General features: G+C 40.5%; 1 protein-coding gene across 1 annotated transcript in view; it reads right to left on the bottom strand.

Moving 5' to 3' along the window:
* Window positions 1-25,210, bottom strand: part of LOC149228460 (WAT1-related protein At5g07050-like) — a 53,345-nt gene that overhangs the window by 21,845 nt on the left and 6,290 nt on the right. The window contains exons 2-3 of the mRNA XM_089380787.1: window positions 3,979-4,673; window positions 3,692-3,863 (exon numbers count right to left, since the gene is read on the bottom strand). Coding sequence (XP_089236913.1) covers window positions 3,692-3,863; window positions 3,979-4,673 — 867 coding nt within the window. The remainder of the gene's footprint in view (window positions 1-3,691; window positions 3,864-3,978; window positions 4,674-25,210) is intronic.

Here is a 25,210-nt window from a genome sequence, read left to right on the forward strand (position 1 = left end):
AGAATACATCGTTACATTCCACATGATGATGTGGCATGACACATGGACACACATTGACTATTATGATGACAATTGTACAAGTTACAGCTTGACAATGATGACATGGAATTCATGACGAGTTGTCAATGTCAAGTTGTCTTCCTTGTTGCTTCATCTTGCATTTTTGATGGTAGATATGATCTATGCTTCATATTCATGAAGGATCCACTTTTTTCTTCTCATTCACCCTCCAAAGGGTCCTTGATCAATATCTAAATCCTATGAATCATCATGAAATGTATTATTTTTATCTCGTTCCATGATTTTCTTCATGTCTTCATGATAGGACTGTTTTGCTATTCTTCTCCATAGGTGTTTCTTTATGCTTTCTCCTTGTTATCTAGTTCATGGAATGATCAACTCGTGATAAGCTTGTGGAAAGGTTGAAAGGAGACGGATTGATTAGTAGGGTGCGGTCAAACCCATCAGTAGCTTGGGAAGGATCCACTATTCATTTTTACTATTCCAAGCACTATAAAATTGGAGCTCTCCTTGGTCTAGGGAAGTGGGGAAGCCGAAGGGACAAGGTGGTAAGTCTTGTTAATTAAAGATTAACAATGCACCATAGAAGGAAAGAATAGGAGATTTGAAAGCATAGTTTGACTAGTAAAGGCCTCAAATGAGGCCTCCTTTAACCTTTTGTATTGTGCCATGCATTGAAGATGAAGGGTCTAAGAAAGGCTTGAGCACAAAGTACATAGGTGAAGGGAGAAGGAAGAAGGATTTGTGCTTCATGACTGCACCATGCACTTTAAGGGAAGAGGTAAGAATGAAGGATTTTTTCTTCAAGACTGTGCCATGTGGTGAGCCCCAGTATTGTAGCAATAATGCTACAACTCCTGGAACTCCCTTCTTTAATTTTATCAACCCGGTAGTTCGTAACAAACTTGGAAGCGACGGTGCTGTATGCACAAGTACTAGCTCTTGCCGCAGCTGTCACTTGGTCAGCTGGCACAAGTCCACTAGGAGCTTAAGCCAACTTCTATGAGCTCTTAGAAGAAGCTTTTTAATTGATGGATGAAAGCTAACTCGAAGGAAGCTAATCTAATCGCAAAAAGAAACTGAAAGCCAAAAAGAAACGCAAACCCTAGCAAACCCTAATTCTACCAGCTAGTCCTACTGACGCAAAGGAGAGCATGCAAACTACTAAAAGAGATTCCATTACTTCTATGAAGGTAAAATACATGTGTCTAGACTACCTCTATCTGAAGAAAACATCTTTTTGTATTTTTGTTTAAGTTGTTGGAATTATCGTGCATGTGCTCCTAACTATTTTTTACTGTGCAGAGGTGGATCAAGGAGGAGAAATGCTTGGGAAAGGTTGGGAAGGTTCAGAGAGGGTCTAAGGGGTCCCTAACACCCTTCTAGAGAGTCTCACAAAGTTTGGCTGCCAAGAAACTGTGTTTATGAGCTTCTACAGGAAGTCTGCAGGGGTTCTACAGGATGTTCAGGATTTCTACAGGATGTTCTGTAATTCTTATACAGGATGTTTCGAAATGGGATTTTGGAGCATGGATGGAGGGAAAAAGATGGAGGAATGAGTATGGAGGTGAAATAGGGGTGTGAAGAGGTCTAGGACTTGGTGGATGAGGCTAAGGAGCGATTGGATTTGTTCAAGGATGGAGGAAGCGATGATGCACAAGAATGTAGGAATTAGGGCAAGGTGGGGAAAGTATGGCAAATGAAGGGTACGAATCATGGACTAAGGGTTGGAGCATATTATCTGATGGATTATAGGTAGATAGAGAAGGATAACAGATGCTCTGCAAGTTATTTTTCTAATTTAACAAAAGAAGACTTGGAAAATAAAGAACCTAATTACCTTGACCTAATCTGACCTAGATAATAGCAAAAGAAATGGAACAGAAGTTTATTTGCACAAAATCAGATGAACTAACTATGCAACTAAGCAATCATAACCCTAAGCATGCATTCAAAACTGATATCAAGTTTGACAACTAAGAATCCAACACTAATACTTGCATGGTGAAGCAAAACAACGTTTTTGTGGGCAGCAAGGTCACCTTTGTCCCAACTCACGATCCCACTGAGGGAGAGGTAAGATCAGAGCTGCTTGAGCCCCTTTTTCCAAGGATCCTTTATGTTATTATTCTATCCAAATCAATCTGAACATGAAAATCTACTTTAATCATCAAAATCAACCTAAATAACACAACAAGTTTTAAATCTAAATAGCATATTTTACTCTAAGAATGCAGCAAAGACACATGAAAGTAAACAAAGGAGGTACTGGGCGCTTGAGATGGGCCCAACCCCAAGAGCTACAGCCTCATAAGCGAGATTTAGAGCTGGTGCAAAGCTGGATTCATCTTTATTGATCAAGAAATGAAGAGTTACATCAAAACTGTCCACAAGGAGAACTTGAAAATGAGCTGACAGCAAAACTAATCTATTGCCTAAAAATTGAACTACAAAATGACTACAACAAGACTATGAAATGACTAACTACCAGCTACAAAATGACTAACCACTAGCTAACCAAAATGAGGCCCTAAGCCTTCTTATTTATACAAATTGAGGACCCCAACAGTCCTCCTAAACTTTAGGGACTCGGCTGCCCAAAACTTGTAGTTAACAACAGTCCTACTTGACTTGCTTGGCTGCGCTTGTGCTAATTGATTTGGTGGCCCTTGAACTCCGAGCTGATGGTGGAGAATTCGAGGTAAGGGCCCATAAATGAAGGGGACACCTTCCTACAAATCCTCTCCCTTGTTCTCCCACGAATTTGGCTGCCAAGTGCTCATTAAGACCTTCAATTTTGTCTCCAAATTGACCAAAAAGGCTACACAAAGCACCCATTAGACTTGTTGGCATAATGACTAACCCAATTCACTCTATTAGCATAAATATAATAAAAAACATGCAATAAACTAATGAGAATGGTGGATTAAGTCGAATTAGGAGGTTGAATGAGCCCAAATAATTATCCATTTTTGGGGCTCATCATCACCCCCCTACTGAAAGTGTTGCTCATCCTCTGAGCAACCAATCTATCTCCTCATCTTTGATGGCCCTGGTGGCCTCCCTGTCATGCCAAGCTTCTGAAGTGATGTCCTCTTCTCTGTCATGAAACCATGCTTCTTTGCTTCTTCCCACTACTTGCTCCTTTTCGTAAAGAATTCTTTGCTTTGGTATGATTGTGCAAGTATTTTCAATCTGATGGCAGCAATGGTGGCGAAAGGAGATGAAACCAGTGGAGGATGGAAGAAAAGAGTGGTTGCATGTCTCCTCAACAGTCTTCAAGCTTCAAATCCCTCTCCATAATTGATTCTAGCCTACCCAAAGGCTTCTACAGGATGTTTCTGGTAAAAATACAGAACTTCCTGTAGAAATTCCTGTAGCTGAGTTCTGGCTTCCTGTAGAAATAGACAGCACCACTGTATCCTGCTTGGCTGTGGGTGATTTTCCTTTCAGCTTGGCTGTGGCTACCTTAGAGGTGCCCTCACTGACGTGGAATTTTTCAGTCCTTTCCATTCTACTCTGTAGTCTTTTCTCCCTTGGTGTTAGTGTGGTTTTGTCCCCCTCTGTTTTGGTAGCTTGGTTTAATGCCAATGTTCCAATCACTGATGTCGTTGGATACATCTGCAGGGTTGTGCTTTTCTGGGCTTGTCACCAACTTGTCATCATTTGCCTTGCCCCATAGTACAATATACAGTCCTGCTATTACTAGAATTTCTCCCCAGCAGACTTCCCAGATAATATTTCACATGAAGGATTAGCTGTTCCAACACTGCAACAATTATGGTTGAAGTTGGATTGAACATTGCAGCAAAGGCAGGTCCCTTCAGACGGATACAGTAAGTCTGTTCAAAGAAGGCAAATGCAAAGCATAATACTCCCTGCATATTATGGGCCAATATGATCAATGACGATGTTAAGAATTTGTGCACATTATTAAAACGAAGATGCGGTGCTCACAGAGTGTATGCTGCTGAGAAGCTGAATGTCCCACTTTAGCCTCCAAGCAGAGGCCTTTGGCTCAAAAATTAAAGCCACCACAGTGCACTGTAGAGTTCCTTGCAGCATCGCGAGAGCTGTTAATGAAATTTCTGCTGGATATTTCTTAACAACTGGAGCCTGAAAGGTAAGCCATCCAGACCAAAATAAACAGCCGGCAAACAGCATCGGTGCTCCAAGCAGCCATGTGTTATGAAGAACCCTATTGAGCCTAATGAGAACAGGGCCCTTGTAGAAGGTCATAATCATTGCACCACCCACACATATAATGGTTCCTACAACTTTGGCTTGGCCATATTTACTCCTGATATCAACTTTCTCCAGTCTAAAAGCTGTGGCCATCCCAAACGTGACAACAGGAACCAGGTTTGACGTTGTAGAAGCAAATGTAGCGGAGGTGTAATCTAGGCCAGCAAAGTAGAAATTCTGAAATAGAGTGGTCTTACCCAGCCAGTGCAAGCACAAAGATCTGCCAGAAGATGGCACAGGTCTTTGCAGGGCGTTGGTTTCTTTCAAGAAAAAAACAAAAGGAGAAATAACTATTGTAGCAACAGCCAGGGTGTAAGCTACGAAAACAAAATGACTCGTTCCTTCGTCCAGAGCAATTCTGGTAATGATATTCATGCCGGCCAGGCAGACTTGAACTGCAATCTCAGCTAAGAATGTTGCAAATGCAAATTAATCAGCGAATGGTGAGAGCATTTCAAGGATGAGTTCGATTGGCTGTTTATGGAGGCTTCCACTGATGGAGGGTGACCTAGCTAAGTGCACGTTGGCCCCATGCAAACCATTGGTCCCCACTGTAGTGTAATTATGAACTGTAGTTCTCTGCCTGTATTCACTTCCATCAATTACGTTGGATTTTAAACAACCACCACTACCTGTTTTCAATTTTCTTCTTGAGATGGCTGAGCACACGTGTTGATTTCCCCCACCGAGCGCTGTTCGAACTGGACGAGGGTGGCCAGTTAGCTGGCCACCGATTTTTTTTAATCCCAACCACCTCATTGCTCATGCTGTTTACGAGTTACATTCATGCAAATAGAGGAACGAGTTTAGTCACTTACCTGCAAGTCGTGTGTGGTTGCTGTGAAGTGCTGAGATCCTTCATTTGCTGCATGCATTTGTTTTTGTGATTGCTTGTGGCTTGGATGCTGATTTTTTGGTTGTTTTTTTCTTGTGCAGGTGTCCTCTGGCCAGATCTAAGCTCTAGGCATTTGTTTCCACGTTCAAATCTACACGTTCAAGCTGCTGCTGCTGAATTTTCACAAGATCAGAACTTGTTTTCGCCATTGCTCCCAAACGGTAAACCGGATCGATCTGAAACTTGCTGAGCACGTTCCTATCATCATTATGCATCTCCCATAGCAAAATCGTGATCAATGGATGCACAGATTTCGAGAAAATTAGAAAATGGCTGAAGATTTCAGAGATCAATTTCTCGGAAACCGTGCATCAGAATTGGCTGAAACTACTTGGGTAGGTTACCATCACTCATATGCATATCCCCATGAAACAGGTTTTGAAACGGATGCACGGATATGGAGAAAATGCAAAAATGGTTGATGGTGATGGAAGCTGATTTCTTGGAAACCGTGCACCAGAATTGGCTGAAACTGCTCGAGCATGTTTCCATCATCCCTATACAACTCTCTGTAAAACGGTTTTTCAAATGGATGCATGGTTTTCAAGTTATGGCAAAAACAAATTTTGTTCTATGTATTTTCTCTTCAAAGCATTTTGCAAGTTTTTGCATGGAAAGAAAAACTGAGCTTGGGTTGTGATGCAGGTATGGAAATGATGGAGGAGGAGTTTGAAGATTGCAGGAGGACTTCTGAACCCTCGAGGAAGCTACTATGTTCGCCAAACCGCCTTTTTGAAATCCATTTCTAGCTTCCTACAATTTCTACAGGAACTTCCTGTAGAAGCACAATGAGGTGGAAAAGATGATGGAAAAGGGTGAGGAATGGGAACATGGATGCTTGCAGGCATAACCAATGGATTCCAAGCTTTAGATCCCCTTCCAAAATTGAATCTGGCTCGCTTGAAGGTTCTACAGGATGTTTCCTGTAGAAATATAGAACCTCCTCTAGAAGGCACAAAAACTCCTTTGTCTTTGTTTTGAGTGATCCTCCTGACCTGCAATGTCATTGCTGCAACCTGAAATTATTCAATGGGAATTAGATTTATTTTTCTTTTTCTTTTTTCTCTTTTTTTTTGAAAAACAACTAGGGCGCCTCATGGAGGTTTTCACCCTAATTGCCTGCCCTGGGCGCCTCCAAGGGAGGTTTTCACCCAGGGATCTTATTCTCTTTTCTCTTTTTTCCCAACCCATTGACCGCCTCATGGAGGTTTTCAATCAATGAGCCAATCTAAGGTGCCTCCGAGGAGGTTTTCACCTTAGATTTTTCCTCTTATTTCCATTTTTTCATTTTTTCTTTCTTTTTTTCTTTTCTCTTTTTTTTTTTTCTACCCTACCCTACTTGAAAAAAAAACAAAATTCTTTTCAAGTATAAGAATACTTCCAATGGAGCCATGTGCACATCAAGATTAGAGATAAAATGATGTGGCGGCTTGAAATGCATGCTTTGACAACTATCCAGATTTCAGAGACAAAATGATGTGACTTTGAAGGGATCAAACATAGCTGAGGAAGAGAGTACTGCTGCAACTTAGTGACCGTCTGAAACCATATCTCAATATAGCTTTGATATCCTTGGTTCTTTTGTTGATCTGGATCATGTTTCATGTCACCTTCTAACCTGACTTACTCATCTTCCTCTTTTTGCTGATCTTTCTCTTGAATACATGGAAGATTTGATGGTAACCATGAAGGATCTTTCTTTATCTCTGCTTCTGATGTCTTCTCTTCATCAAGTAAAGCCCATGGTTCTTTGATTTCCTCTTCTGAATCTTCTTTTGCCTGATGTGGTCCTTCAATGCTTTCAATATAGTCTCTTTTTTGTAATACTCTTCCTGAGCTATGGTGAAGATCATTGAGCTCAAGAGCAGTTGTTCGGAAATGTTGTGCCTCAGCTTTGCAATTGGGTTGAGCTGCTCCATGGTATGGTTTTGGAAATTGTGGTATGGGTAGTTGAGTGGAGGTGTGCATTTGAGATGGATGCGGATGGGGTTGTGGCTGGGTAGGCATTTGGGGTTGCCTTGGTGGAGCAGGAGGCAATGGTTGTGGATGAGCAGGTGGTGGAGGAAAAGAAGTGGGAGGAGAGTTGTATTGGGGCCTCCACCCCTGATGAGGTGCATTCCACTGAGGCTGTGGCTGAGCATAAGAGTGAAACGAATGAGCAGCTGGTTGGGCATAATATGGATCTATGAAGGAACAAGGAGGAGGTGTGAACCAGGAAGGATGAGTAGGGGGACCCCAAGAAGGCATGAAAGTGGCTTGATAGGGGTCATAATAGGTCTCGGATGTCCCTTGCAGTTCCTGCTGGTAAGATCTAGGTTCATGTGGCCTCCTTTGGTTCATATAGTAGAGTGATTCAGTGGCTCCTTTTTCTCTCTGATATGCAGCTTTGAATCTGGGTAAGGAAGGGAACTGATCTGTAGGATGGTATTCTTCACAGACAAAACACACTTCTATGGAGTACAATGGACATTCGTTCCTAGGATGCTTTCTAGTGCACCTAGGACAAAAAATGGCCAAAGCCCTCTTGGCTTCTTCTTGCTTCTTTTGGATCCGCAAGGTATCCAGTTGCATGGCAAGAAACTGCCTCATATCACTCTTGAAATCTTCCAGCTGATTTGCAAATTCGTGTTGGGACAAGGTACTGCTCCCAACATTCTTGCTTGTAGCCATTTGCTCCAGAGGAATGGTTTCTTCTTCTTCTTCCCTAGAGGTTCTTTAAATATGCCTTGATGTCCACCCAAGGGTTATTTAATCACAACCATCGAAGAAGAGAGAATGTTGGCTGTGTGAAGTAGTGGGGGTGTTGTGTATCATTTTTCTAACTTATCTCTACTCCTACAAGGCATGAAATGAAATCTTTTTGGTTGATTTTTGTTTTTTTCTACTTCTACCTGCAAAACTGAAATAGATTGAACTGCAACTAACTATCTTGCTAAAATGAAAATGCGGAATTGAAATGAAAGCAGGAAAGGACTAATCTATTTTGCTCAAATGAAATTGCAAGAATGAAATGCTAGTTTACGCTTGCGGAATTGAAATGCTAATCTACGCTTGCAGAAATGAAATTGCGGAATTGAAATGCTAATCTATGAAAGCGAGAAATGCTAATCTACTTTTGCATAAACGAAATTGCATAATGGAAATGAAATAAACTACTTAGCAGAAGGTTGTAGAGGAAAATAGAAGAATAGCAGCAATCACCAATACTCTGACGCTTCCCCGGCAACGGCGCCAAAAAGGTGGTGAGCCCCAGTATTGTAGCAATAATGCTACAACTCTTGGAACTCCCTTCTTTAATTTTATCAACCCGGTAGTTCGTAACAAACTTGGAAGCGACGGTGCTGTATGCACAAGTACTAGCTCTTGCCGCAGCTGTCACTTGGTCAGCTGGCACAAGTCCACTAGGAGCTTAAGCCAACTTCTATGAGCTCTTAGAAGAAGCTTTTTAATTGATGGATGAAAGCTAACTCGAAGGAAGCTAATCTAATCGCAAAAAGAAACTGAAAGCCAAAAAGAAACGCAAACCCTAGCAAACCCTAATTCTACCAGCTAGTCCTACTGACACAAAGGAGAGCATGCAAACTACTAAAAGAGATGCCATTACTTCTATGAAGGTAAAATACATGTGTCTAGACTACCTCTATCTGAAGAAAACATCTTTTTGTATTTTTGTTTAAGTTGTCGGAATTATCGTGCATGTGCTCCTAACTATTTTTTACTGTGCAGAGGTGGATCAAGGAGGAGAAATGCTTGGGAAAGGTTGGGAAGGTTCAGAGAGGGTCTAAGGGGTCCCTAACACCCTTCTAGAGAGTCTCACAAAGTTTGGCTGCCAAGAAACCGTGTTTATGAGCTTCTACAGGAAGTCTGTAGGGGTTCTACAGGATGTTCAGGATTTCTACAGGATGTTCTGTAATTCTTATACAGGATGTTTCGAAATGGGATTTTGGAGCATGGATGGAGGGAAAAAGATGGAGGAATGAGTATGGAGGTGAAATAGGGGTGTGAAGAGGTCTAGGACTTGGTGGATGAGGCTAAGGAGCGATTGGATTTGTTCAAGGATGGAGGAAGCGATGATGCACAAGAATGTAGGAATTAGGGCAAGGTGGGGAAAGTATGGCAAATGAAGGGTACGAATCATGGACTAAGGGTTGGAGCATATTATCTGATGGATTATAGGTAGATAGAGAAGGATAACAGGTGCTCTGCAAGTTATTTTTCTAATTTAACAAAAGAAGACTTGGAAAATCAAGAACCTAATTATCTTGACCTAATCTGACCTAGATAATAGCAAAAGAAATGGAACAGAAGTTTATTTGCACAAAATCATATGAACTAACTATGCAACTAAGCAATCATAACCCTAAGCATGCAGTCAAAACTGATATCAAGTTTGACAACTAAGAATCCAACACTAATAATTGCATGGTGAAGCAAAACAACGCTTTTGTGGGCAGCAAGGTCACCTTTGTCCCAACTCACGATTCCACTGAGGGAGAGGTAAGATCAGAGGTGCTTGAGCCCCTTTTTCCAAGGATCCTTTATGTTATTATTCTATCCAAATCAATCTGAACATGAAAATCTACTTTAATCATCAAAAGCAACCTAAATAACACAACAAGTTTTAAATCTAAATAGCATATTTTACTCTAAGAATGCAGCAAAGACACATGAAAGTAAACAAAGGAGGTACTGGGCACTTGAGATGTGCCCAACCCCAAGAGATACAACCTCATAAGTGAGATTTAGAGCTGGTGCAAAGCTGGATTCATCTTTATTGATCAAGAAATGAAGAGTTACATCAAAACTGTCCACAAGGAGAACTTGAAAATGAGCTGACAACAAAACTAATCTATTGCCTAAAAATCGAACTACAAAATGACTACAACAAGACTATGAAATGACTAACTACCAGCTACAAAATGACTAACCACTAGCTAACCAAAATGAGGCCCTAAGCCTTCTTATTTATACAAATTGAGGACCCCAACAGTCCTCCTAAACTTTAGGGACTCGGCTGCCCAAAACTTGTAGTTAACAGCAGTCCTACTTGACTTGCTTGGCTGCCCTTGTGCTAATTGATTTGGTGGCCCTTGAACTCCGAGCTGATGGTGGAGAATTCGAGGTAAGGGCCCATAAATGAAGGGGACACCTTCCTACAAATCCTCTCCCTTGTTCTCCCACGAATTTGGCTGCCAAGTGCTCATTAAGACCTTCAATTTTGTCTCCAAATTGACCAAAAAGGCTACACAAAGCACCCATTAGACTTGTTGGCATAATGACTAACCCAATTCACTCTATTAGCATAAATATAATCAAAAACATGCAATAAACTAATGAGAATGGTGGATTAAGTCGAATTAGGAGGTTGAATGAGCCCAAATAATTATCCATTTTTGCGGCTCATCACCATGTACCCTAAGGGAGAGGGAAGGATGAAGGATTCATGCTTCATGAATTCACCATGTGCCCTAAGGGAGAGGGAAGGATGAAGACTTCGTGCTTCATGACTATGCCATACTCTTTAAGAGAAAAGGGAAGGATGAAGGATTCATGCTTCGTGACTACGCCATGTGCTTTAAGAGAAGAGGGAAGGATGAAGGATTCACACTTCGTGACTAAACCATGCACTTGAAGGGAAGAGATAATGATGAAGGCTTTGTGCTTTATGAAAATTCCATGTGCCCTAAGGGAGAGGGAAGGATGAAGGCTTTGTGCTTCGTGACTAAGCCATGATTTTTTTAAGAGATATAGGATCGTTTCTTTTTTGAAGTGAGCTTTGTTGTTTTGAGATGAACTTTGTTGTTCCAAAGTGTGCCTTTTTGTTCTCAAGTGTGCTTCATTGTTCCGAAGTGTAATTCATTTTTTCTGAAGTGTGCTTCATTGTTCTAAAGTGTGATTCATTGTTCCGATGTGTGCTTTGTTGTTCCAAAGTATGCCTTGTTGTTCCAAAGTGTGCTTTGTTGTTTTCAAGTGTGCTTCATTGTTTTCAAGTGTGCTTCATTGTTCTCAAGTTCTCCTTATCTTGGGAGGGTGTAGTTCTCTCCAATAGTGGTTTCTTCTTCATCTAGAATGCACTTTTCATAGAGGGAGGCGAAAAAAGGCTAGGTCACTTATACTAGGAAGTACTAATGCACTATGAGAGGGGGAAGTCCTTAGAAAATACTTAGTGCACAAGTATGGGAGGAGCATATACGTCAATGAGGCTCATGAATAATTTTCACTCATCACCTAGTATGAGGGCTAATTCCTTTACAACTTGCACTAAGAAGAAGGACCAAGAAGAGCTCTCAAAATGGCTAAGTGTGGGACCAATAAAGTAGGAGAAATAAATGCATCCTAACATGACTCAAGCATGAATTACACACATAAATTCCATCAATACAATCCAATGGAATGCATATGACTCGTGAACATTAACAACACCTTGAAACGATAGCCAAGCGACACCTATTTCGAAGTATGACAGTTGAAATGACACAATTGCAACACTTAGAACACAAGTTAAAACATGAGTGACGACTATAGCCAAAGGGTGCGCTAAGCTCTAAGAATGTGTCTAGCACATATTCTAATGATATGTAGGACCATGAAACATAGAGGGGTGTACCATAACTAACTTTGATGAAAGGTGTGACACATGCAGGAGTGAAAACAACAAAAATGACACCTGCAAGAAAAGGAAAACATGAAGACGATAGTTGCAAAATGTGAATGAATTTGAAAGTGAAACATGCCAGAGTGAATATAACATGAAAATGACACTTATTAAAGTGAAAGTGAGCAAAAGCGATAGCCATGAACATAAAAGTGATGCTTGTGAAAGCGATGGTGTGCAAAAGCAACAGTTAAAAACACTCATCGAACTAAAAGTATAATTGCAATAAAAGTGAGGGAGATTGTCAATTGAAAGTGTGCACTAACTGTTGACATGATATAAACATTGTATCTATGCCATATTGATGGATAGTTCTATGCTTGTTCGAGCTTGCGTAAAGGACGCGTGTTTATGAATTCATTATGGACTAGGCATGTGTGAGGAAGTGACTTATTAGTTAAAACTTGGAAGAATACTTAAACATATTACAAAACATCAATTGAACATGAAGGGACCATAAAGTGATAGATTTTAAGATCCTCAGTAGGATCCAAAATTCAAGTGTAGGCAATATTTTGGAGGATTTTGATTGCGGCTTCAATAGATTTTTAAATAGTTTCACACCAATGCTCTCATAACCCAAAGGGTTATCTTCAATAAATAACATAGTGTTGCTCATAGTTGTACACTCATTCATTAGCATATAGTAATGAAGCTAATCAATTGTGACAATATTTCCTTTGTGGGGAAAGTGAAGAAAATGGAATATCACTGGCACGATAGTAGTCATAGCATAGATTCAACTATGGTCAAGGAGCATATTATAGTATAATGGGGCATCAACAACTTCTACATCAACGGTAACGTGTTTCACCTTAGTTTGATGGAAAAAGTTGGAAGAACACCTCAAGGAAATAAAGTTTGACTAATGAAGTCCTGAAGCATATTACTTGGGTTAACAAATTTTAGAGAACCAAAAAATTTCTAGCATGACAAGGCCATAATGCAGGAAGAATAGTCCTCATCCACAAGAGTGTAGCACACATCTCAACTAAAGTCACACATTGAGATATAATGACCTAATCAGATAATCTAAAATGAATAGCATCAAACTTAAACATTATCAAATTCAACTCATAGGGATCAAACCATTCGATAAAATTAAACAAGGAATTGTGTTGCACAGGACAATTCTATAGAACCTATTGGCTTGATGGGCCCTGACCCAGGTTCAAAGTTAGTTGCACCAATCAACAAAACCCTAACATGCTGGCCCTTTCGGCAAAAACCTGCATAGCCCAGGCTGTAGTCTCACTCAAAGCAGTATTGGTGAATGATAAAACTAGGTTTTTGCATCCATAGGTCTGTGTGATAGGTTTTTGCGGCTTCTAGGGCTTAGGTCTATCTTTGTGAACTCTAACCTTTCCGATACAAATAATTATGTAATTCACATAAAAAAAATTATATCTTTGCGAAGGTCTTTAAACATTCATAACATCAACAAATATTATTGATCTACCACTTTCACGCATACGATAAGCGTCCATTCATATAATTTGCAATACAGAGCGAAAATACAGAAAACTGAAGAAATAAATATAGATACACAGATGCAAAATTAATGGATCAAAATTGTCTTTATTAGATGTATTCTTTCAATTAAAGATTCTTCTTCCCTGAGCACTTAGCTACAGGGTCCCACTCACATAGCTTGTAGACTTACCAAGGTCTCTGCACACTCAGTTGCAGGACCCTTCCGCTTCGTCTAAGTACAGGAAATAGACTTTCCTGCCTTAGCTTACTTTCCCAAACAATGATATTCTAGTCATGAGTTTTTTTCTAGAATCGTTATGACTATTCTATATATATTCTTTTCTTTTACAATAACATGGTCCGCGGACCATGGGCAGGTCTTAAAACTTCTTATCACCTAACAACCTAAGGGAATAAATCCCCTTTGACACTTCTTATCTTCACGCTCCACTTCCTCAAATCGTGAAGAATTTACATTTGTACAAAAAGTAAGTACCAAAACTTGACCCCAGGGGACCCTATCCCAACAGGCCCCCAACACAATTTTGTGACTCATCCTCGAGTCACTCGGCTGGTGCTTCGATCTTCACTTGGAGTTCGTGGAACTCCAACTTCAAAACATGCATATCGGTTGTTCCCTGTGTAGCAGCTTGCTGCACTTCCTTGACCAATTTTTTTGTAGTTGGGTCATCCACCACGAGGCCCATGGTCCTCTAAGTCTGCTGCATGCTCTTAATTTTAATATGTACTAAGAGAGCTAGTTGGCTAGCCTCCTCTACCGAAGAATTTGCTCAGGCAGTAATAATTTCTTCCTTGCGGCGTGATGAGTGCCAATATTGCAGCAAGGATGCTGCAACCCCTGGGCTACCAGTTTTACTTATCAACCCGGGTTTCATACAAAATTTGAGGTGATAGTGCTATATGCACAAGTAAAAGTGAAGGTCCTGCTTGTTGTCACTTGTTCATCTGGCAAGAGACCCCAGGGGTTCTAATCCAGACTCCTATAGAGTCAGAAGAAGCTTGATTCTTTGATGGAAGAAGAGAAAATCTATTCCAAGAGAGCTACTCTACTACAGTAATGAAGAAAAAAACATGTAATGCTAAATCACACCATATCGTAATTAACCATTTAAACAAATAAAATAAGAAGAATTGCTAAATCAACACTAACCTAATGCTTCTATCTAAGTTACAGAAGTAAAGAGCATCAAAACAAACTAATGTGTAAGCGAAGAAACTAAACTAAGTTTGTTTTCGCGTTTTTGTTGTTTTGGTAAAATCAAGCATGTAAGGAATCAAGCGGAAGAGTAGGCAAAGATTGATATCAGTGAAAGGAGGACGTAATGAAGCAGAAGTGCATAGGGACCGTTGGACCGATTGGGAACAATATTAATGGGAGATGAGTGGTGGAGATCTTATCGCAGAAGATTATGTGAATAGATGGATGAAAAAGACTAATTGGAAGATGAATGGCAGAGATCTTATCGCAAGAGGTTAAGTCAAGAGATGGACAAACAGGACTAATCGGAGGATGAATGGCGAAGATCTTATCGTGGGTGATTTAGTGAATAGATGAACAAATAGGGTTAACAAACGATGAGCGGCGGAGATCTTATCGTGAGCGATTTAGTGAATAGATGAACGAATAAGACTAATGGAAGATGAGTGGCGAAGATCTTATCACATAGGTTAAGTGAATAGATGGATGAACAGGGTTAAACGAGAGATGAATGGTGGAGATCTTATCATAGAGATAAAGTAAATAGATGGGTGGATCACGTCAAGTCACGTGGTGACAAAAGGGTAAAAAAATGTGCGAAATGATGGAGCGGGTTTCTGTAGGTGGTAAACAGTTTCTCGCACGCCCTCAAGGCTGTAAGCGGAATTCCAAAATTTTGTGTGATTATCCTAACTGGGTGACATGTAGCACGAGAAAACCACTTTTCTCGCGTGCTCTCAGGCGGATATCGGTCGTGCAAGAATCTGTGCGAGATTGTGTGATAACCATTGGATTAGGTGGGGATGATCAACGGTGGAGATCAGCCAAGCTAGTTGGCGATAGGGTGACATGATAGCTATTGGATTGAGGGCATGAAAGATCACCAATGGATATTTGGAGCGCATAAAGTAGGTGGAGGAATTCACGATAGCCATTGGATCAAGCTAGATAGATCGACAGTGGAGATTTGGGGCGCATAAAGTCAAGCGTTGAAATGAATCGGATGGTGATTTTTTAGGTTTGTTGTGGATTGGATGGTAAGGAGATCTATGGGTATAATCTGCTTAAGACATGATTTATTGGCTTGCGCTTAAGTATTTTGTGCTGAAGGAAATGAGAATGTGAGTGAGATCTATTACAAAAAGAGAGTGATTGAAGACGATAATGATGAAATGAACCACGTACTAAATTAAGAAAACAAACTCCAAAGCTCATGCGATAACTAGAAATCTGAAACACAACCAATCTACTCTACACTGTTGTAATGAAAATGCAGCTAATTAAGCAAATGAACGCTTAAACCATGAATCTATGTTCTATACTGCTGTAACGAAAATGCAACTATTTAAGCAAATGAAAATTAAACCATGGATCTACGCTAGCATACATGTACAGTAAAGAGGAGCCTTAGCTACTAGGGTTGGGCCCTAACCCAAGAGCTTTAGCTCTCTGAGTTAACTCAGTGCTGGCTCAAAACAAAACTCATTATTATTATCAAAACAATGGATTACATCAACAACTGTCACAAGTCTTGCAGCTCAAAAATAAAGTAAAGTTTTACAATTAAAAGTCCAAATAAAATTTGAATCCTCCTGAGGTCCTAGGCCTCTCTACTTATTCATCTGAAGTCTCCAATGAATTCCTTAAAATTATGGAGGCTTGGCTCCCAAACTAGAGATAAACTGGTGCTTTGACCTCCACTTGCTTGGCTGCCTTCTAATCCTCATGATTTGGCTGGTTTCACTCCGAGTTGATGGAGGAATATTCAAATGGAGGGGTAGTAAATGAGGAGGATTCCCTCCTATAATTCCTCTCCCTTGTCCCATTCGAGTTTTGACCATGGTCTTTACTAAAATTCCTTGCTTTTACCCTTTAATCCTGCATTACATGCACATTAGATCACAAAGAAAAATATCCAACTCTAACTCATCTCATAAGAAAAATATAATCAAAAGTATGCAATAAGTTGTGAGAATAGTTGGTTTGACTAAGATAGGAGGTGAATTAAGGCCCATATAATTACCTAATGATGAGGCTCATCATCACCCCCTACTGAAATCGTTGCTCATCCTCTGAGCAAATTAGTCAATGTCCATGTCCTTCATGGCTCTGGTAGCCTCTTTGACATCCCATGCCTCTACTGTGTTCTCTTCTTCTTGTGCATAGAAGCCTGCTTTCCTTTCTACTTCTTCCCACTGCCTCTTTTCCTCTTCTTCTTCTCTCCCTTCTAGCATCCCTAGGAGTAGTGGTGGATTGAGTTTTAGGCCTATCTAGTTGACCTTCAGCCTTTGCATTGATTTCTTATACATAGGTGTCCTGTTGAGTTCCTCTCTCAACCTTTAGGGGAGTGATATTCTTTGATCTTCAAGATGTGTGGCAGTGTGTTCCATCTCTTGAAGTAGGCATGTATAATATCATCTCTTAGCAACCTAAACATATCCTCAAAATGTGAAATTGCTTGCTCTTGGGTAGCAAGATATCTAGGTTCGTATTGAGGATCATTTACAATTAGATTATGGTTGCTAATTAGGGCCATGGGATTTGATTGTTCAACTCTGATGATAAGAGGTTCATTTTTCTCTCTGGCCAATATTCTTTTTATCTATGTAGCCCTTGACTCCTCATGGTTCATCCATGATGCCAAAGACATTAATTGTAGATCTCCTAGCTCAGCATTAGGATCCCAAACATTCATGTCTATGAGGGCCAAGTTGTGCAAGTAAAACTAAACCATTTTGGCCCTATCCTCTAGTGTACTTTGATCATAAAGATCAATAAACTGCCTGTAGTCCTGAAATGGCATGGTGCCCCTTTATGCTAGTGTTTTAATATGAAATTGTAGCCATTGTTCTTTGAGGTAAAGAGCATAGGATTTAGCTGGAATCCTACAATGGATGGCCTCCAAGGAGAGGTTGGCCATACATGCTACATTGTTTTCCTTTTTTTGAAGCTATCCTCTCAGCCATGCATTTTCCATCTCGAGTTGATCTCTCATTATTGCTTCTCTATCTCTTAAGCCACTTAGATCTTTGCCCATTTCCTTGAGCTTCTCTTGTTTGATTCTTGTGCTCTTTCCTGTTCTAAAATATAGAGGGGTTTGCCTCCTTCTTTTCCCTTTTTGCTTGACTGGGGTGCTGAGAGCAGTGAGGGTAGCTACTGCCTCCCTCGCAGGGGGCTCTGGAGACACCATCGGTGACTCTTCCTTGTGTTATTCCCCTTTTGTTTTAATGCCTTCTTCCTCTCCGTTTTTCTTATTTTCTTCCTCTTTCTGTTCTTTCTCATCTCCATCAGTTTCTTCCTTCATTTCTTCCTTTGTTTCAACATCATCCTCCTTCTCTTCTCCTCCTCCTTCTTCTGCTTCATCATGTTCCTCTGTATTAGTTTCTTATTCATTCATCTCATCCCCATCTAGCTCTATATCTTCTTCTTCTTGTTTTGCCTCCTTCTCACTGACAGAAGGACTAACATCACAGGTGAGGGTTTTGATGTCATCCTCTACTGGTAAGTCTATGAAGACTGACCATGTTCTAGGGATCCTAAGGTTTTGGAGGGCATCCTCAATAAGGATCCTGATCAACCCCTGTTGAGAAAATTGTTGGGACTTCCCTTCCTTTACTTTACTGCTAGAGCATATGAGTGATTACATCAAGAAATAGGGTATGCTGAGTCTTTGGTGAACTGGTGTTTCTACCCCAAATCTTAATTCTTCAATCATTATAAAATGGTAGCCATAAACAGCATTGTATCTACCCTCACATGAGATATATTTGACGAGTTGGTAACCTACCTCACTCCATGGGTATGGCAAACTGTCCCTGTGTTGCACAAAATATTGTCACCATGACATTCTGCAATCTGTGTGAGTCTATCACCACTCATACTTTCCTCCTTTGCAAGACTCAAACCTTAGTTCTTCATGTCAAGCCTTGAAAAATAAGAGAAAGCCCTTAAAAGTCTCTAAAAACTCTGGTTCCGCACTTTCTCTTAGCATTACTTGTGGTCCCGCACCTATTGCTCATGTCCCCTGCATACCTGACCACTCTGTCTCTGTGTAATGGGTGCGAACCCCTGTAAAATTCAGAAAGGCGCAAGTACATTCTTAAAAACGCACTTTGGGTTATTTCTGGAAGCTTCTAGAGGGAATCGTGAGGTGGCAAGTTCGCTCCTTTAAGGTTCATGCATCCCATACCTTAAGGAGCTAACCCCTTGATGTGAGGAGCTTATCCCTTCGAAGGAGGACTCTATCCATTCATAGGTGGATTTGTAACTTCCTTCCTCTGCACTATAAAATGAGGCATTGGGCTGGTTACTAGGGAGGTTGAAAGCTGAATATTTTTGAGGTGAAATGCTATTGGAATTTAGTTTTCCTAATTGAGCTTGAGAGGAGAGATTACATACCTTTTTGATCTCATTGGGAAGAGTGTGAGGCTTGTCAAAGTAGAGGAGATTCCTACTTGGACCTTGGGAGGAGCTTGTACAACATCAAGGCACCAAAGGTTGTAAAGTTCTTCTATTTTCAAAGTTAATACAATCAAGTTTATTTTCTCAATAAGCTGTGTTTTATGGTTTATTTCATGGATTCCTTGATCACCATGATGAATATGATTTATTATATTAGCTATGCAGGTGTTATTTGATGTGTGCTTGTTTGTGATTGCAGGTTCTTAAAAGGAAACTCTTTCGAGCGATCGAAGCATGGCTGCAACAAACTAGCATTAGACTTAAGGTAGGGTCTTAAACACCTCTTGGTTTTTATTAATAAATCACAATATATTTAGAGAAAGGTAGATTTGCTTGTCCTCTTTGTTGCTAGATATCTGTTGATACTAGGGAGATCGGTCTTGTCTGGAAGAACGATTTATCCGGCTGAAAAATTCTTCTTCTCGTTTTGCCTCCTCCTCACTGACAGAAGGAATAACATCGTAGGTGAGGGTTTTGATGTCATACTTTGCTGGTAAGTCTATGAAGACTGACCATGTTATAGGGATCCTAAGGTTTTGGAGGGCATCCTCAATAAGGATCTTGATCAACCCCTGTTGAGCCAATTGTTGGGACTTCCCTTCCTTTACTTTGCTGCTAGAGCATATGAGTGATTACATCAAGAAATAGGGTATGCTGAGTCTTTGGTGAACTGATGTTTCTACCCCAAATCTTAATTCTTCAAGCTTTCTAAAATGGTAGCCATAAACAAAACTGTATCTACCCTCACATGAGATATATTTGATGAGTTGGTAACCCACCTCACTCGATGGGTATGGCAGACTGTCCCTCCTTACTCCATTTTTATCCTTTGTGGGTTCTTCACCTTCTAAAAAGAATTTCCTTTTTTCCACCTGAATATCTACTTTGTCTTCTTTTCTTTAGGGAATTCCTAGGGGAAGTGTGGTGACCCTACTGATGAGATTTGGGGTGAGATCTATAGTGAGCCCTTTAACTATAACAATGGCATGGATTCTATTGTGTGGAGTGAGGGAATGAGAAAATTCTTGAGCCACCTGTTACACTAAAATTTGTCACCATGACTATTTGCAGTTAGTATGGCTCCATCAACTGTCATACTATCCTCCTTGGCAAGTCTTATACCTCTGCTCTCCATGTCAAACTCCAAGAAAGAGAGAAAGTCTTTAAAAATCTATATATCTCTGGGTACGCAGTTTCTCTTAGCCTTACCTACGTGTACGCACCCCAAGTTCACAATACCTGCGTACTTGTACGCTCTGTCTGTAAAGGGGAGGGTGCGTACTCCTGTAAAGGTCAAAAGGCACAAATTTCACTCCAAAAAAGTTACTTGTGGTAATTTCTAGAGCATTCTAGAAGCTTGTTTGACGTGTATGGAGCGCCTCCAGATGGTTCATGTATCCCTATGAAAGAGGAACTTATCCCATCAAGAGGGGAGCTATCCCATCCAAAGAGAGGCTTATCCCATTGATGGTGGACCTGAATAACTTCCTCTAGAGCACTATAAATACAGGCATTGGGCCAGAGGGAGGGGAGGTTGAAAGCTGAACATTCCTAAGGGTAGATGCTGCTGGAATTAGGACTCCCTTGTAAAGCTTGAGAGGAGAGATTCCCATCCTTTCCTAGCCTTATTTGGAAGTGGGTGAGCTGATCAAAGTAAAGGAAAACTCTTGCTGGACCCTAGGAGGGACCTGCACAACACCAAGGCTCAGGTTGTAATGGTTCCTTTTGTTTCCACTTAATACAAATGAACTCATTTTTCTCAACAGATTGTTATTCATGATTTGTTTCATATACTCCTTGGTCTGTATGATGGATATGTGTTATTCTATAATTTTATCAGGTGCTATTTAATCTTTTGGCTTGTTAGTGAATGCAGGTTTCAAAGAGAAGGAGGAGCTCATCCGGATCGGTGAGGCTGGACTACTACAAAGCGTTGGACTAAAGGTATGTTAAAATCACCTGATTACTTGTATTCTCAATGCATGTTTAGAGAAAGGTAGTGTTTATTTGTCTTGTTTGTCACTAGAAAGCCTTTGCTTCTAGGGAGGTCGGTTTTGTCCGCATTATCGACTCTTTCCGCATGACAAAATGGCGACTCCGCTGGGGACTCCATTGATGTGAATGATTTTTCCTTTGTGTGAAACTTTGGTCTGAGAAAAGTCGTTTGTTTTCTGGTTTTTGGCTGTCTAACTGTGTTTTTGGGTGGGCTAGCTTAGGGTTAAATTAGATTTTAGTTTTTCTTAGTTTTGCTAGAAGTACGCAGCCTCTGCGTTGAGCACAGTGCGTACCTGTACGCACTGCAGCTTTGTGCACAGAGCGTACACGCACTTGTGCAAATAGGTCGCCTGCGTACCCTGTCAAAATTGAGAAAATTTCAATTTTCTCCTTTTTTGCCTTTTACATTTTGTTTTTAATTTGTTTTTTCCTGCCCAGATCCACTGGTTTTCTGCCATAAATCTTCACCTAAGCTTGTTTCGTCAGTGTTGAGAGTTTTAGTGAAATTCATAGAATTTTTGCCCTAGGGTTTGATTTTTGCACTGGTCCTGTAGTGACTTTGGCTTTAGAAGTCGTCAAACCTTGGATCTCCCTGGTTTTGTTCAGTCTTCTTAGGAGTCGGGCCTGTCATAGAATCCACCCTTGTGAGAAACCTACCTTTGTGTCCTCTCTTTGCCGAATCTCGAAAAAGTTTGTTGATTGAACTTTGAATTTTATTCTTGAGAAAAAGAACAAAAGATTTTGATTTTTGTTTTTGACTGGTTTTTGGTTCTGCATTAACTGGTCCTTAGTTAAATTTTGACTAAGTAAAACATCCGGGAATCATCTTTAGTAGGCTTTTGCCTCGTTAGATTTAGTTTTTAGGTGCATTTCTCTTGGATTTGCTTTTGAGTGGAATTGAGTTGATTTGATTGCCATAGCTTTTTTAACTTTGATTTCTATTAAAGTAAGTTTTACATGCTTTGTTAATTAGGAAAAAATACAAAAAAATATCTTTTGAAGGAAAGTTTGCTTTGGTAGCATTTGAGTCTTTGAAAGGAAAAGGAATTTTCGTGAAGTAATTAGTGGTCATGTGTTGTATGTTTTGAAAAGATAAAGAGTTTGTTTCTTTGTTTTTCATTGCCAAGAAAGTTGTCTTTATATCAATTTTTCATTCTCCAACTCTCTTAGCTACGGAATTCATTGAAGTTTTTTTTTAGTATAAATCATCCTAAGTGCATCTTTTTAGTGGATTTGAGTCGAGTCTACACACCATCAGTTTCATCTCCACTACCTTTTGTCTTAAAGAAAAGCCATAAAAATTAACGCTTAAAGTAAAATCAACTTAGTAACTTTTTATTTACTAGGGCTCTGAAACACCAATATAGATCAGGCTAGTGTCTTGGAGTAGGAGAGTATTTAACTCTCCAAGACAGTAAAACCAAACAAGTAGCTCATCTTGTGGTAGGATAAATCCAACTGTTTCATTTGTACTTTGGGAAAGCTCCTCTTAAGGGAGAAGCACGAGACCGTGTCCGAACCAGTGAGGGGATCAATCCTCCTTCATTGGGAAAGACGCCAGATACGCACGTACTACAAACGGTAAACCTCGGATTATTGTTGAGGAGCCTGGGGTCACTTGTCGGTAAACCTTGGATTATTGTCAAGGAGCCGACAAGGGGATTGAGCTTGTTACTCTGCCCTTGTGTGCTATCGGGTCGTAGACTGTTCCCCCAGGTATATTTGTTGCTGTTGGTAACCTTAGTGACCATTATCTTTAGGATTCTACCGAGGTGACGGTGGAGGGAAGATCCCACTGTACCTGGAGTAGACGTCGGCTAGACTCACTTGGATTTTCCGGGGGGTTCACTTCACTCGAGACGGTTAAAGTGGAGGAACTTGTGCCGGTCTATTCATTAAGCAGGTTGCCGGGGTAACTGTTCCACCCACCACTTCTGTACTGAATTCGGCGATGTTGGGTTTCATCTCCAACTAGTGTTTTCAGTCCGGAAGGCTACTGTTTGTGTATGGTTTGACGCCCTAGATTCTTTAGGCGTGTGATTCGAATTTGTTTGGGTTTTTAGAGACTTTAGGTGGTTTTCTTTGAGATTTTACTTTGTTTGCGTGTGTAGTAGTTAAAAGTCTTTAACTGTGGCTGAATTACCGAGACAGTCCCGTAGACTTCGGGGCAAGTCTCCTGAGATTGTTACCGTGGCCGATTTGTTGAGGAAGTCCCGTAGACTTCGGGGCGAACCTCCTGAAGAGGTCCCGGGTCATTACGAAGGTTTGAAAGTCCTTGTAACTCCTAGTGGCAGTAAAGTAGGTTCACCTGAAGAAGGAGAGTCGTCGTTGGTAGTCCATCCAGATTACCAAAGTCTAGAAACAGGTTATAATCCTGAAGCTGTTGCAGTTTCCGAGCTTGCTGGTAGTTTTTCATCTACTAGTGATATAGGCGAAGAACCTGAAATATCTGAACCTGTTACTCCAACTTCTAGTGCACCTGATTCACCTAGGGTAGAAAGAGTCATCGCCGAAAATCTTCCTGCTGGTTTGATCGCTATTGAAGAACTTGCTCCAGAGGAAGAATTTGGCGCCTCTATCCTTGAAGATCAACCTACTATTGATCTAAGGGAGCGTGAATCCATCTTTTACAGTCCTCCTAGAAGTACTACTTGGTATCTTTCGTTAACTAATTATTTAGACAACTCAGGGATAGGTTTTTCTCCACCTCGTACTCCTTATCCACCTGGAGGTATTTATACTCCTGTAAATATGTCTGGTCAGTCGTCCATGTTCACTCAGTCTCCTGAATCTTTCTTGTACGGTGGTCCTTCAGTTCCCTCTGGGTATCAGTCACTTTCTGGTACTTTTGCGGGAGCATCTCCTCAACCCATTGAACATGGGTTATTAGCTGGAAACAATGGTAATAAACTGTTGGGTGTAGGAGACATTTACATGATGTCAGGTTCAGTTCCCGGTTCTCAACCTCAAGGTGGCCAATTACCGCCTGGGGGGAAGCCTCAATTAACGCCTGGGGGGCAACCTCAAGGTACACAAATTGCGTCTGGGGGGCAACCTCAAGGACAGTATGTACCCATAGTACAATACGTTCTGTTATCACAAAATCAAGCACTGAAAGGCTGCTAATCAGCAAGACTCTGTGTAACTATTTCAAACCAGACTTTTGACTAAGGCTTAGCCTCCTTAGCCTGAGAGGGCTCTCTCAAAAGGTTATTGATTTTAATTATTGATGAGATGGCTAACTCTTTCAAATTAAATTTAACACATATGTTGGCTGGACAGACATTACAAAGACTTCCATTGGGCTCATGGAGTTAATCATCACTTCAGCAAACTATAAAACTACTCATTCATAGAAGTCAGGGCATGTAATGTTTAAACACTCAAAATACCTCTCATAGAAACCTCAACTTACAAATACACACAGGAAGTCAGAGCAACAATGTGAATTCTGAGTGATTGTGTATTTATACAGCTGTAAAACATAAAAGATAAAACAAAACCACATATATCTTGAGCATTTGAAACACTGTGTGAATCCTGAGAAGAAAAAGCAGTCATTTGTATTACTGAAATAAGTTTTTACACAAGCCAAAAATAAACTCTGTTTTTTCAAGTCTCCCACCCCCATTACATCAAAGTTTTCTCTATATATAGAAACATATCCTTAACTACCTTGAGCTTCCTCCTCCAGCATAAGGGGAGCTCGATGACTGCTACTAATTACCCCTATCTGCTATTTAACTGACTCATTAAATACATTAAATGCTGAACTGGAATTACAAAGAGTCCTAATTAAACTATATCTCTAATTCTGTCTTCCTCGTAGGATGATTCTTCTTTGCTCTTTGACACCTGTCTCCTTTCAGTTTGGCCGAGATAGCTGAGAAGAGGATGCAATGCTCCAAGCGAGCTTTGGATACTGGATGCATTAACGGTTCAATAATATTAGGAAAGAAAACCCCTGTTTTTCCGGTCCTTGTCTTCCACCACTCTTCGAAAATGTAGCAGCATGTCTCCAGCTCTTTAATACCCCAAAAATGATGAGCATCACCATATTTCAGATGTGTTGGAGGCTTCGTTGATGAACATGTGTACAAGCCAAAACAATACTCCTCGTATGCACCTCCTTCCAAACCCTAATAACCGAACATAAAGTGCCTTTATGATGAAAACTTTAACTTGAGACAAACACACTTCACTTTACAAAAGAGGCACACCTGTCATCATTTGAATGGCTTATGTT

This window comes from Pinus tabuliformis, chromosome J, assembly GCF_031772625.1.
Source record: "Pinus tabuliformis cultivar Carrire ecotype Pingquan chromosome J, CPIR1, whole genome shotgun sequence".
NCBI classification, from domain to species: Eukaryota; Viridiplantae; Streptophyta; class Pinopsida; order Pinales; family Pinaceae; genus Pinus; species Pinus tabuliformis.